Source organism: Galendromus occidentalis, unplaced genomic scaffold (genome assembly GCF_000255335.2).
Source record: "Galendromus occidentalis unplaced genomic scaffold, Mocc_1.1 scf7180000075703, whole genome shotgun sequence".
NCBI lineage: Eukaryota > Metazoa > Arthropoda > Arachnida > Mesostigmata > Phytoseiidae > Galendromus > Galendromus occidentalis.
Window position 1 is genome coordinate 1 of NW_003803693.1, and position 15,401 is coordinate 15,401.

Genomic DNA, 15,401 nt, shown 5'->3' on the forward strand with positions numbered 1-15,401 from the left:
GTAACTGGCCAACGTTCCCCCTGTTGGGGCTTCTTTATTCCATCCTTATATAGGGAACCAGCGGAAGGGTTACATTGTTACAAATGCTCAGGGTTAGCTAATTGGTAAGAACACTGATGGTTACACAATAAGACTGACAATGAAGCGCGTGTAAAGGGTTGAGGAAAATGGTCAGGGACGCTTCACGTTCCGCTCTGGTGATTTCGCTAATTCCAGCCACAGTGATTTGCGGGCGGACACTTGACTGAATTTCATCATATTTCATCAAGTCTTCACCACACCCCTGATGGAGAAGAACAGCGCGAAACCCCGAGTTGAGCCTACATCGGCGAAAATCCGATATGAAATGAAGATACATGAGGCTTGGCAAGGCCATGGCACATTACTGAGCTCTTGCCTGCGCAAGCTTTTGACAGTCGCACCTACTTCGGTACAACCTGAAAGAGATTTCAGTGTTATGAATTATATTTGTTCGAAATCTCGAAATTCTTTAGCGCCCAGTACCCTTGACAGCACAGTTTTCTTGCGCGCCTTCTTCAAGCATTTCTGGGACGATTCGCAAAAATGAGGAGAAGAATGGTTCTCAGCATCATATTGCAGAACGCGATTTCTCGCCGAGAGCGCTATATACCCATTGTACTAGCAGCTCTATGGAATCTGAATTTCATGCGATAAATCTGTTCCTCCCTTGATGATTGAGGATCTCTTATCCTACTCCGAATCCGGAAGTGTATTATGTAGGGTGACGTATCCCTGTCCCATGATTTCTCTCAGATCCGAATCAGACGTTTCCGAAGAATTTGGGTTCGCGGGGAGCTCGAAGTTCGCAATAGACTCCTTGGAAAAGTAGACGCGAAAGTGGTCTCGAAACCGGTCTGGAAACCGGTTTCCGGGACCGGTTCCCCCACGATTTGGAGCCGGTTTCGAGAACGGTTTTCTCGACGGTTGCGACCCCTAATCACAACAGAACTCCTCAAAGTCATCAGGCGTAACAACTGCTTGCAGGATCTGCAAGAGACCGAACGTATGGCCAGGAATCGCTATGCTAAGGAACAGAATCCTAGAAAGAGCACTACGGCCCACGTTGCCGAATGCCATTGCGCACTAGCAGAGAAGAATGGGGATCATGGCTCCGTCTCCTTGAGGGTGGGTCGAGAATGGGTTCTCGACAGCGGTGCTACTCACCACATAGTTAATAACCGCGAATGGTTCTCGAACTTCAAGAACGAGGAGGACATCCGGAATGTTTGACTGGTGTGAGCCAGAACCCTACAGGTCAGGGGCACAGGCGATGTCACGCTAAAAGTTCTCTGAGAGAATGTGAGTTCAACCATCACTCTCTAAAATGTTCTCCACGGCCCGAGTATGGGAAGGCCATTGATATCGCTCAGCAAACTGGCGAGTGGGAACTTCGATATAAAAGTTCTACCCCATGCTATCGTCTTGAAAGAGGATGATAGGTTCATAGCGGCGGAACTCAAGAATGGACTGTAAATCGTCGACACTCAACCGGCGAGCCCAGCGGAGAGCATGCAAGCTGAATTTGTGATTGTTTCAGTATCTCTTCGGTCGGCGCACGAAACCTCAGCCCACGTGGGAATCGGCAAGGTAAAAAGGATCCTCGAAGAGAGGATCATTAACTACTTTAATGACTTCAGCTCGTGTGAGGCTTGCATCGGCGGCAAGCAGACCAGGCACTCGGATTCATCGAGATCGCCAGGGTCAGTCGCCAGATTCATCAGAATCATACATGATGGTCTTGTGGACATCGGGATCTGATACCTAGGAAACGCTCACAGATGAGTTCCCAAAGTATCGTAGGGTGTTTCTCCTGTACAGCAAGGACCAAACAGCAAAGTCCATTAAGCTCTACGCACAATTGTACCACAACATCACAGGACAGCAAGTTCGACGTGTACACACACACACACGGTTGGTGGCCTGGAGTTCGAAAATCATGAAATTCGCGAATTCCTCAACAGCATCGGCGCAAAATTCACCAACAGCTGCGGATATCGGCCTCAGATGAATGGTATCAGTGAACGTTCGAATCGGACCCTCTAAACACTCTGATCCGGACCATCCTGAACTCGACTGGCATTCCCATCAGCCTTTGGGGTGAGTGTCTCAATTACTGTACACACGTCCTGAATGCAGTCACATTCCATAAGATTCCCAACGTCTCTGCATATGAGCTCATGCGCAAGAAGAGACCGGACATCTCGATGATACATCCGTTCGGAACGAACTGATTCTTCTACAATACTGCTTATCAACACAAGCTCTCTCCGAGGAGCCAGAAAGACAGATTGGCAGGTGTTCTCAAGCCGGTGACCGGGTGTCGAGTTTGGATCCCAGGTACCCGCGTTGTGAAGGAAACGAAGGATGTCGTGTTCCCGCATCCTAGCATCTTCGCAAACAAGGAAATTCCAAAGGAGAGCAAGGGAGAGAGCGAGCCGCCGGTCAATCAAGAAACTGAACAATGCGATAATCCCGAAGGAACCGAAGAGCCGTCGAACGACGCCGATGGAGCTGGGGAGGGCTCTACTTCAGGAGAACCTGAGAACCCAGGAAAAGAAACGGAAGCCCTACAACGAGAAGGAGCGTCTCCGCAGCCTGAAACTGCTCCTGTTCGCGCTCAGAAGCCTAAACGTCGTAAGCAATGGGAACCAAACTTTGATTCACAGCCCGACAATTTTTTTTTGCGTTTATTACAAGATAAAATAGCGTTCCAGGATGAGTTGTACCTGAGTTGGGGTAAACCGAGCGCGTAGAAACCAAATCTGCAATCAGTCTGCTGTGTCAGGTCTTGTTTTTCTGTAATTCCATTTTTCGTTTTTTCCTTAAGTTCTCGTCTATCAAGTCCTCCATTTCCGCTCCTTGGTGGTCTAGATCAGTGGTGGCCAACTGGAGAGAGCTGGCGGACCCCCTGACCGGGTGAGTTGAAGTCGGCAGACCCCCTATTTTTCATGATGCATTTTTTTGAATGCGTAATCGTCGATAAAGCTTGAAAGAATGTGTCCGCGTGAATATCAGCTTAGGATAATGAACGTCACTTTATATTATACACCGGATTTGAACTTCTGAAAGCACACTACATTGTTTGATACATCGTTTCATCGCAGTGGAAGACATACTCGTGATATTTGTGACTTATTTTCTCGTCGACCTGGCAAGAGTTCTCGCATATTCGGCTGCAAGGTGGACCTGCCTAGCCGTAAGGCCGCGTGGATTTCAATACTCGCTCGAAAGCGAGTCTTGATTGCCGTCACTGACGAAAATGTCTTCTCACAAAGATAAGTTGTTGAAAAGGGTAGCAGGATCTTCATTGCGGCGTGGCTTGAAGCTGGATATTCGGCCTTTGCTTCAATCCAGAACTGAGATCTCGAAAACTTCGAAAATTTGATCTCGAGCGTTGGATCCGACGAGAGCTCGATCAGACTCGCTCGTTCGCTGAGACTCAGCTTATTGTCCTTCCTCCCGGTTGCGAAGGGACCAAGGAACCAATGATTACCTCTCCTCGGATCCTCTTTTTCTGGACAGTAGATTCCGAATAACTCCCCGAGGGACTCCATATGTCACCGAAAGACTTCGATGACCTCAGGAGATACAACATTTTCTCCTTGGAAATCATCGAGTGCGGGAAATATCTGAGAATCTCCCTCCATCATGGCGGTTTGCCGGATCGGAAGCTACCTGTAATCCGATCAGGTAGGAAGCCAGGGAGGTTAACGGGATGGTCTCCGGTTGCAGGTTTCGCTATGGAACCTTGTTCGAGTTGCATATGTACTCCGTGATAGCCTCTGGAGATATTCGATTGGATGTTCAGCAAGATCTGGATAAATACCCAAGGGATGCCTCCCGAGCTCTGAGGGCTTCATCGCTTCATTCCGCAAACTCTTGCAACAGCTGAGGCAAAGTGGTCGGGGGCGACTTTCGGTGCCTGGTTCTAGAATGAAGCCGTATCGAAGATGGGTCGGGTCGTACTCTTCGATTTCTTCGGCACATTTTTCTGGTCCGCTCGCGTCCGCATGCTGGCCCTCTTCTCTTTCTATGCGCGTCTTAAGAAGAGGGCGGTGTTTCTTCTCCATTCAAATCGAGCTCGCTGACGCTGTCGATTGTGCTGTCCGCTGCCTTAGCTTCCGAATAGGATCCGATTGAGACATGCCACGGATTGGGAAATTCTTCTGCTCCGTTGGAGTTTTCTCCGCCGAGAGCTTCCCCTCTGCTCGTTCTTACCTCTCGAGCCTCATTTTTGAAGAAATGCAGCATGTTCGTTTGGTGTTTGCGATTCATGTTGAGACGATGAACTAAAGTCTCCACGAGCAGCGCACATGATCGATGGACCCACAAGCATTCAAACCATGAGTACGGATAGGTACTCTCAAGACGACGATCCCGCACGTCGATTCGAGGTGTTTGTCAACAATTCCGGCAAGCGGCAAACGTGCTCCCTCGCCGCGAAACGAGCAGCATCGAGTCACTTCTAGACAGCTCAGATGATCAGCGATCATATGTTCCTTCGGAAATCTGACTTCGAATCTGGCCCGGGGATCCCGACCCGGACCCCCCAAAAACCTCGCCGCGGACCGCAGGGGCCCCCAGTTGGCCGTGCCTGGTCTAGATCAGCGGAGGCCAACTCAGGAAAGCAGGTGGACCCCCTGTTCCCCAAGATCCTCCCGAAGCGCGGAAATTCGATGCATTCGCGAGCATATCGAGAGGAGTTGAGGGAGATCATTAAAGAAGGAAGATACAGGGATGAGCAAATTTTCAATGTCGATGAGACCGCGTTGTTCTGGAAAAAATGTCCATCCAGAACATTTGTTGTGGCGGGAGAAGCATCGTCCAACGGCCACAAAATCCACTAGGACCGTCTGACGCTGCTCCTCGGTGGGAACGCAGCCGGCGACTTTGAGCTGAAACCAATGCTTGTGTTTCGTTCTGAGAATCCAGGAGATCTCAAACATGTTCGGAAGGAAGATTTACCCGTGATTTGGCGCTCCAGCGGGAAAGCGTGGGTCACCAAGATCTTATTCCAGGACTCGTTCCTAAACTATTCCTGAGAGATTGTTAACATCAGTGATGCATGGAATGAAGTCTGCTCGAGGAACATGAGGGTAGTGTGGAAGCACATTCTGCCTCACTGTGCGAATGTAACTGTTGATCTGGATGATCAATATTACCAAGCCAATGGCGACATGCAGGATGCGGTGCGTCGAACGGGCCTCGAAGATATCGAAGCAATCGACATCGATGAATTCGTGACCTCAGGCCGGAGCCACTCGACAACGAGTCCCTCAACACGTTCGCTGTCGACCAGGATCGCGAGCACCTCGAAGAGCCTACGCTCGATGAAGTTCTTACGATAATAAGGATGGCCGACGAGCTCTCGGCCCACATCCAGCGCGTTGACTGCAAGCCCCAACGGGGTCAACTCGCTAGTCATAATTCGAAAGAATCTGTTCGTGCCCATCAAGAGCTAAGCGATCGAATGTCGCAGCAGGATCAGTGATCAAAAATGAAATAAACAGTGCCGATATTGTTGGGGTCTCTTTGTTGGAAACTTGCCCTCTGTAGGACAATGAGTTTCCATGATTTACAGTCTAGAATCTTCTCGAAGTCTATGATAAGGATAATTGCACCAACTTGGTTGCCGAGACTCTGATTATTTATGTTTACTGTCACAACATCATTAATCTCTGTACCATTATGTTTTCTGGAACTAATTTTCCTCTGTACGAGCCTATGGAGCTCTGATGGCATAAAAGCACCTCCGAAATAAACATAAGACACACATTCTTTATGGTTTCGTGAAGCTCTTGGAGTGTACGGACCCGCTGCGGCTGAGCGATTGCCGAATGACGTCGAGCCGTTCTGAGATGCCGAGCTGGGATAATCGATTTCGCGGCGGAGATCGGGAGCCTGAGCGCGGGGAGATAATATACAGAGACGTGACCCTCGAGGAGCCATGATCCCTTGACTTCAAGCAACACCTACGTATATATTGTCATCACCTAACCTTCGACGTGCCTGCAGGATTGCTTGAATGTTCGAGGTTCGGAGTTCCTGTCTGACCGACTGAAGCCACTGCTGTCTTGCGGAGCGCACGTTGCGAATTTGACCTTAGAGATCTGGCGGATGGTTATGAGGCTCCCTCATCATGCACATTTCTCCATCCAGGAAGACCTTGGCGCGTGCTGAGCAACAAATATCGGATCTGAAAACAGCGAATGCAGTTTTGCTAGGTCCAACGTCCGAGCGTTGCAGTCGGCGGTGGGTTCCGACTCGAGGGGCCTCTGGACTAGGCTTCAAGCCTTTTTCTTCCCCTCAAGTGAGACAATGGACAAACCCACGTGCGCCACTTGGAACATCTCAGATATATCTGAGTTCCGTCAGGACTCGTCCTACCTCTGTAGAAGTAGAAATCTGATATCCCCGCTTCTGTTGCCGTTTGGTATCGACCCCCTGTGTCACACCAAACTTTCTTGCCGAACTCGGCTCCGTCTTGTAATGTTAGATAATCTCCGTGACGGTCCATGCCGTGCGTGGAATATCAGCACAGGTTGATAAAGACGCCTGTAAGATCCTTTTTAGTGGACATTTTAATCGGAGATTTTTCAAACCTTTAAGATATCGCTGCTTTGGATTCCAGGTTCAGAACGCTACCTACACGAATGAGGGAGATCCAGAGATTAATTTACAGGTTAATTAAATTAACGGTTTGAAGGTTTTGAACTTGGCGCGCTTCTCCCCGCCGCGCCTCTAATCCGCCGCTGGAACAGCGGAAAAATCATTGTTGTTTTTCGATCGGTTGACCGGGTAGGTTCTTCAACATTGTTCATCCAAACATCATCCCCGAGGTGTTCTACGGAGAATCCGAAACCGTGAGTGCTGTAACCATGTGGAAGAATATTAAGAAGCACTTCACCCGCAACGATGGAATCTTCAAGGAACAGGCTCTCGATATGTGACTTGGCTAAGAGTACAATGAGTCCCAAACTGTTACCGAGACCAGAGTGAACCGCTACCAGAGGACCACGTTCGGCCTCGTCGAGGTTGGATTGGTATTGGACTCACAGGTTCTCATCTCCAAGATGGTGAGTGCTCTTCCGAACTCTTGGTCCTCGTTCAAACAAGCATGGACCACTAGATCCTCAGATTACAAAACCCTGGAGATCCTACTCAGCCTCATCAGGAGCGAGGCCGCCCGACAGAAAAACGAGAGCGGCGACATCAACGATGTAACGGTGCTCATGGCCATAACCAACTTGACCAGATGAAGACGTAGACCTATGAGGCAGCAATACCAACGACAGAATACAAACACACGGAAAATGCAGTCTTACTCCCTCACCACGGAGTTACGCTGTTGGACATGTAATGGAGTGGGATATTCCTCAAGGTATTGTAACAAGAAAAGTCCTGCGCGAAAGACCAAAGGTAAACCGGAGGCAATTTGTTGTCGACTCCGGCAGCTCACATCACGTGCTCAACGATCAGAGCTTTTTCACGAAACTAAACTCCGCGACGACATCTCGAGAAGTCAAGCTTGGCAACAACAGTACCCTTACGGCACAAGGGTATTGTGACGCCTTGCTGACTTTCCGCCGAGGCAACAAGTGCGTGAACATCAAGCTTTGTGACGCTCTCTATGTTCCGAAAATGAATACAAACCTCATCTCTGTTAGCAAATTGACAGAAAATGGTTACAAGGTTTCAATAAACCCCGAGAGGACTCTCATCTCCACCGGTCAGGGTAGAGCGACAGCCGAGTGTGAGGAAGGACTGTACGTCCTCAACATCGACAAAAGTGAGCCCAAATGTCTGCAGACTCTAAGCTATACATAGTACCAAGGCCATGGTAAGCTTGAAAGCCGCTCACGACGCTCTAGCGCACTTGAATAGACGAAAAATCAAGGAAACCCTGGACCGTGAAGGAATCGAGTATGAAGATGACTTCTTCAACTGTGAATCATGTCAACAAGGAAAACAGCATCGAACCACCTACCGAACCAAACCCGCAGACTGCAGGGCGAAAAGACCAGGACACATCCATGGAGATTTGTGCTCACCCGCACAACGTTCGCTGACCGGCTCCAATCACTTCATGTGCCTGACAGACGACTTCAGTCGTTTCAGAAGAGTGTACTTCCTGAAGACGAAGGAACAAGCAGCAGAAGCTATCTGACAACACACTCGATGGTTCCGAAACAAGTTCCAACGTGACATCGACCGGCTACACACGGACAATGGAAGTGAGTTCTTCAATGCTTCTGTCACCGAAATTCTCACTGATATCGGAGCTGATCAGACCGCTTCTAACCCAAGAACTCCGGCTCACAATGGTATGGCAGAACGGAGGAATCGAACACGAATGGAGCAAGAACCATCCTCAAAGATTCCAAACTGCCCAAATCCCTGTGGCCAGAAGCAATGAGCTATAGTGCAAATGTCTTGAATGCCGTGACAATCAACCCACTCACAAATCAATCAGCTTACGAAATTTCCTATGGTAAAAAGCCTTACTTCGAAAGATTCAGACCGTTTGGAACTCCATGCACGTACGTTGACTTGGAACCCACAAGAAAGAAACTTGATCCTCGAGGAATCCCTGGATTTCTTGTGGGACTAGGCACAGAAGTAGCAGGTTACAGAGTCTGGTCACCTGGCAGGAAAGTAGTTAGTAACGACAAAGGATGTCGTATTCCCGAAGAAAAGTCCACTGAACAGTGGCAGTGCGCGTAATGAAGAAAATGGCGGAGCCCATCAAACGTCTCCAGAAAATCCAGAAAGTGTTCCAGCCAGCGAAACAAGTGAACAACCAGTGGAGCAGCCTGGACCAAGCAACTAGCAGGAGCAGAGTGACCAACCGGAAGATATCAACCAGAATCAAGAAACACCGACCGAATCACCGCAGGCGAGTGGTTCACGAGAAAACGAGAGCAACCCTCTCCTTACGCTTCCGACTGGAGACGGTCAAGTTAGTACTCAAAGAAACAACAGGAGAAGACCCAGAAGACAGTACGAACCTAACCCTGAACGTTTAGCTTCATTAAGACCGCGTATCAAACGAAATGATAGGTATGAGGCAAGACATCCCACTAATATTGCCATCGAAAATATTAGCAACTCTAACCAGATAAACGAACCCAATGCGTATGAAGGAGCTATCAATTCTGATGAACGTCAGGAACGGCTTGAAGCCATGGAAGCTGAAATGAACAGCATGAAAACATTGAATGTGTGGACATTGACCACACTCCCACCTTGACGCCGAAGCCCAGGTTGTCGGTGGGTCTTCAAGGCAAAGCGGAACGCTGAGGGTAAAGTCGAAAGATTCAAAGCAAGAATTGTTTTAAAAGGATACCCTCAGCAATCTGGCATCGATTATAAGGGACTCTTCAGTCCCGTGTCACGCTTCGAATCTATCAGACTCGTTCTGAACGTAGCCGCGAAAGAGAAGCTCGAACCCTACCAGTTCGACGTTGCATCTGCTTTCTTATCCGCAGACATTGAAGAAGAATCGTATATGGATCAGCCGGATGGCTTTCAGGATAACACCTCACGAGTGTGCGGGTTGAACAAGGCACTCTATGGGAGTCGTCAAGCCCCCCGTTGCTTTCACTTCAAAATCGAATCCATACTCCTCAGTCTAGGACTCAGACAAACTGTTCATCTGAGCCATGTGTCTTCTATGGCGATGAGAGAGACAGGCTAATCGTGTACTTATACGTCGATGATGCAATCCTGGCTGGACGTACTGAGAAATTTATACTCAAATTCTTAGCCGATTTGAAACAGCATCCCGAAATTACGTATAACCCAATCGATCACCTTCTCGGAATACAAATTCATAGAACAGATGATATGAGCGTAGTAATGCGTCAAGAACGCTACACCCTCGATATTCTCAACCGTTTCGATATGACTAATTGCAAACCCTGTTCTACACCAGCCGATAGGGATATATATTCCCTTGACGAGGCTGATGAACTCAAGGATGTTCCTTACCGAGAACTTATTGGAAGTCTCATGTATTTGCAGTTAGGCACCAGACCAGATATCTCTTCCAAAGTCGGCTTTCTATCGCGCTTCTTAGAACACCCGACAAAGAAGAGATGGTCAGAAGGCATGAGAGTCCTCCGCTACCTACGAGGAACAGCCAACTACGGAATAATCTATAAGAGTTCCGAGTTCAATGGATATCGCTATTTCAGCGATGCAGATTATGCTAGTTGTCCAACGACAAGAAAAAGTGTATCAGGCTCCCTTGTAATGACCGATTCTGGACCAATTGTTGGTATTTCTGCCCATTGGTAAGCATGAACCTCGCAATCACAGTACTCATGATGATGATCATCAAGGAATCGGAGGCTTACTTCGAGTACGATCGAGACTGTGACAAGGCGTGCCAGCTGAGACACCGGAGCTGTGGAATCGAACAAACCGAAAAGGGAGGATCTACATCCTCCTGTTTCGATGCACTGGCTGCGTGAATCTATCATGCATCACCCACAATGGCGTGTATCTCACCCCACCATGTGACAGGTGGGGAAGCCATTTGGGACGCATACAGCGGGTGGATTCATACCACAACGACTCCGACTCCAAGAACCACGCAGATTCCTACATCCTCAACAGCCATGCCGACAACGGTGACTCCAACCATTCCACCGAGCACCAAAAGGCCAACTACCACAAGGTCACCGGAGCCGATGGCGGCACCTTCTGGCAGAAATCTCAAATGATGGATTTCTATCACCTTCCTATGCTCAATCATCACTGCGCTAAGCGGCGTGATCTACTTTCTAGTCTTGAAACTGAAACACCTGGGATACCAGGAAATCGAGCTAAGGAACAGAGCATTCAACGAGCTGGAGGATGAGGAACTCTGAAAAATTAAAAACACTAGAGAGTTTCTTTTGGTATCCTTTTATCAAAAGTTTCGCTAATCACTCCGAATAAACGGGCCGGTGGGGGCACAGTTCGGCTGCCCGCCGCTGATTCCATGGGTGCTCCCATGCTCTAGGAGCCAGCCTGACCGTCACGGTCATACTTGCCGGCGGAACTGTGGTCTTAAGGAAGACGCACACTGGCGCTCCGTGAAACAGCAGCCCCTCGACAACTCTTTCTTGTCTCAGTTTTCTCAAATCAACGACAAGCGTCGATACCGTCCGTCGGAGTCCGATCACTAAACCACGCAACAAATTACTAAGATAATTGTTTTTAGCGCGACAGAATGGAGGAAGGCAAAGGGGTCGAAAAACCCACCGAGGCACACCGTCAACACAATGACCATCACGGTCATCACGGCTCCCGCAACGATGCGCTCCCGGGGGATCACACACACCCACAGCGGGACAGCACTCCCAACTCAGCCCGATGAAGTTCGAGCGAGTCTCGTTTCGGCTGCATAGCAAATTGTACCTTCGATCTCTGTAAAGAATGGACCCCCAGAGTAGGAAGAACAGTCTATCGGGGAATGGAGCTAATTTGAGGAACAGTGAACATTCGGTGAAACCTCACGCTCTCGCTCGTTGTGGTTTTTCCGGTCTTCACGGCCTTCACGGTTTTCGTAGCCTTAGCGGCTTTCTTGCTCCTTGAGCCTCTCTCGGATACTTTCGTGGACATCCTCCTCCCCTTGGCCTCGTCGTTTCCCTGACTCAGGAATACAAGATGACAATGGAATCAATTCCCCTTTTATACAAGTTCAGAGGAAATGTGTTGCTTTCTCTCGAGGAAAACAAGTGCCCACCGAGGAGAAACTGGAGCTTATATATGTATTCAAGGTACAGCACTCAGAGTCCCAGACACTTCTTCGAACATTCCGCAGTAAGGGAGAAGATGTTGGGAACTTGCCCTCTGTGGGACAATGACTTTCCATGATTCACTGTCTAGAATCTTCTCGAAGTCTATGATAAGCATAATTGCACCAACTTGGTTGCCAGGACTCTGATTATTTATGTCTACTGTCACAACATCATTAATCTCTGTACCATTATATTTTCTGGAACTAATTTTTCTCTGTACGAGCCTATGGAGCTCTGATGGCATAAAAGCACCTCAGAAATAAACATCAGACACAGATTCTTCCGTGACACGCAAACCCTGCGTCCTCATTCCTGAGAGCATCTTCCCTACGAGACCTCGCCCCTCGGAGATCATCTGAACCCTGTGCCGAACCAACTCTAAACTCTTGGACCGTGGACTCCTACCTACTGAGCACCTTCTCAGTGAGCCAACGCTCAGGATCCTTACGGATTCCCAACACTCTTCCATTCGCTTCCTCATTCACAAGAGCGGGATCCCAAGATCGCTCTCTTCCGGAATCCCACCGTTGGAGACGGCGGGTCCGCGCTAATCGAATCTACAGTGTGTTGATTCCGATAGTTCGACCCTCTGTCTTCAATAGTGCCGACTTGGATTGTGCGGGTACTTGAATAGTTGCGGTCCCGAAATCCGCATTATGCGAGGTATTCCTGTATTCATGTACACAAGTTAGTTCACGGGCTGCAGTAGACCACTACATGCATCCTCAGGTTTTCAAAGGTGAAATTCCGTCGTCGATCGCTCAATATGTGCTTCGAAGTAGAAGAGCTTCTCTCGACGTCTACGAGAGTGATCGGTGCAAACTTGAAGCAAGCCAGCTCAGATGAGTCCAAACCAGGGACTCCGTCAGCACTGTGGTCTCCTTGGGGAACGCTCGAGAGTTCTCTCATGGTGTTGAAGCCGTTTCGAGCCACAATCGCTTCGCACTTGTCTCGGATGCATTTCCCAATATCACCAGGAGCCTGCTTGAGGTCTTGAACAATAGCGTCTAAGATGCTGAGGCACGCGACAAGTGGAGCCGACTGGGCTTCGAGTGTCTCGATGGCTCGAGGGAGGGAATGAGCGCTGATTAAGCAAGATTCTCTTTTACTGAAGCCTTCTTCGGTAGGTTTTGTGCGTCTCTGATGCTTGCAGCTTCATTGGCGTCGAGTGCGTGAACCACTTAAGCAATCCGCTTGAAGTGTTCAGCGTAGAAATTAGCAGCATTCAACCAAGTACCCCACCTCTTAAGGACTGGCTGCGGTGGCAATGGAATCCCAGGGGCCCTTTCGCGAAAGATCGTCACCCTCGAAGCAGACTTCAGGAAGATCTTTTTACCATTGGAGATCAAGCTGTCGACGTCGGGTAAATTCGATCTTAACTCATCCGCGGTGTGATGAGAGCCTTCCTCATCGGTATGCGGAATTGCTGGAGACGGCCGCGCGAAGTCGCTCGGAGAGGATTCCGAGTTTGCTGCGCCGGTCGGACCACGCACCTTGCTGACAGTCGGTGTCGTTGATGATGGTGACGCTGTGCTGATCAAAGGGGGAGCCGTCGTCGTTTTCTCTACCACTGCTGATGTTCCCGAGCGATTGGGAATGGCTGGATCAACCACGAGTGAATTTTGGACGATGATGAGTACGTGTACTTCAACTCCGGAGATCATCGGGAACAACGTCAAGAACAGTGCTGCGACACATGTATTCCGTGGAAGACAGGACTCGCTGTGTCTCCTGTGGGGTATTGGAGGAAAATCGCCAATGGTGAATGGATTCACCTCGCGACGGATCTCTGACACAGGGTCGAGCTCAATGTATTGGAGACATCTTATTGGCTTGGTTGGCTGGACACGACTGAAAATCGGACGCAGAACTCGGTTGTGTATTGACTTTAGAGAGTTAAACAAACTCGTCGTCCCAGAACCCCAACCCTTTCCGAGGATAGAGGATATAGTCGTGAAAGCCGGCAACTGTAATTGGTATTCGACCTTCGACATAAACTCCGCATTCTGGCCGATACTGCTTCAAGGGACGGATAAGGAGAAGACCGCGTTTGTAACACAAAACGTGCATTATCAGTAGCGTTGTTTGCCTTTCGGTCTCAAAACGTCCCCGGCGATCTTCCAGCGAATTTTATCGAGCCTGATACGACGAGCCAAACTGAGCCACTTTTGTGTCAATTGTATTGACGACATACTCGTTTTTTCCAAGAGCTTCGAAGAGCATCTGTAGCATATAGAGATGCTTGTGAGGGCGCTAGCAGATGCAGGTTTCAAGCTGAAATTATCGAAGCGTCACTTTGCGAAGACGACCGTAAAATATTTGGGACACATATTCGAGAGGAACGGCATCAGACCAGCGAAAGGTAACCTGAGAGCTATTCAAGTCTTCCCGAGACCGACAACGAAGAAGAATATCCGTCATTTACTTGGAAAAATTAACTCCTATCACAAGTACATTGAGAACGCAACTCGGCAGCTTGAACCACTCCACAGACTTCTTGGGAAAGGAGTTGAGTTCACCTGGACAGCTGAATGCGAGGAAGCTTTCGTTGAAGTGAAAAAACGTCTGTGCTCAAGCCCGATACTGGGGGTTTACGATCAAGATAAACCCGTTTACATTTTCACAGATGCGAGCGGAAACGGTTCAGGTGCGGTTCTCAAACAACCTCAGGAAGATTGAGAATTACATCCGATTGCGTACTTCTCGAGACGATTGGCACCGACCGAAGCGGAACGGAAGGCTATCCATTTGGAATGCCTTGCCATCAAACAAGCCATAGTGTATTGGCAGCATTGGCTCATCGGTAGAGAGTTCGAAGTATCTACCGACCACAAGCCTCCGGAGACATTGAAGGTGAAAGTCCGCAGAGATGAAGTACTTGCGGATCTGGTCTATGACCTCTCACAATACCAATTTGAAATCAGATGTGCGAGCGGTAAATCGAATGTAGAAGCAGATTCACTTTCGAGGAATTCTGTACTCGAGGGTTTCGATAACGACGATGAGATGATATACTGAGAGTGGTGAATCTGGTTAAGATGCAAGACATCCTGGATGATCAGGAGAACAACCGGGATCTGATGGAGAGCTCAAGAAATACCGAAAAGAAAGACGGTGTCTTCTTCATGGATATGGGGAGAAGACGAAGAATTTTCATCTCAAGAGAAACTGGGCGACGAACTGATCGTACTAGTCCATGAGCGGTATGGTCATGCAGGATCACGCCATTTATTGAGGATCCTGAGACATGCCTGTTACTTCAGAAATGTGGACCGGAGAGTGAGGAGACTTTGCTATCCTTCCGAGATTTGTATCAAGAACAAGACGAGAACGAGACGGAGGATGGGGAAATTGTCCAAATCGGGACCAGCTGTTCATCCTAATGAAACACTCTCGATTGACACTGTTGGAGGCTTCGCTGGTAACAGATCGCCAAAGAGATATATGCATATCATCGCAGATCATTTCTCGCGGAAAGCATCCATCGAAATGACCAAATGTTGAGATCTGCCTTTCCCGTGCGCTTTGACAGTACGCTTAGCTAGACTCCTACGCAGTCTTACTTCCCTTTCCCTTTCTTCAGTACTCGTA

The 15,401-nt window shown here is 48.8% G+C and overlaps 1 protein-coding gene across 1 annotated transcript; it reads left to right on the plus strand.

Annotated features, from left to right (window-relative positions):
- The first annotated feature begins 7,380 nt into the window (after nt 1-7,380).
- On the plus strand, nt 7,381-7,848 carry LOC108864796 (uncharacterized). Its single transcript, XM_018641024.1, has one exon. The coding sequence runs from the start codon at nt 7,381-7,383 to the stop codon at nt 7,846-7,848; it is 468 nt and encodes a 155-aa protein (XP_018496540.1).
- Nucleotides 7,849-15,401: the final 7,553 nt, after the last annotated feature.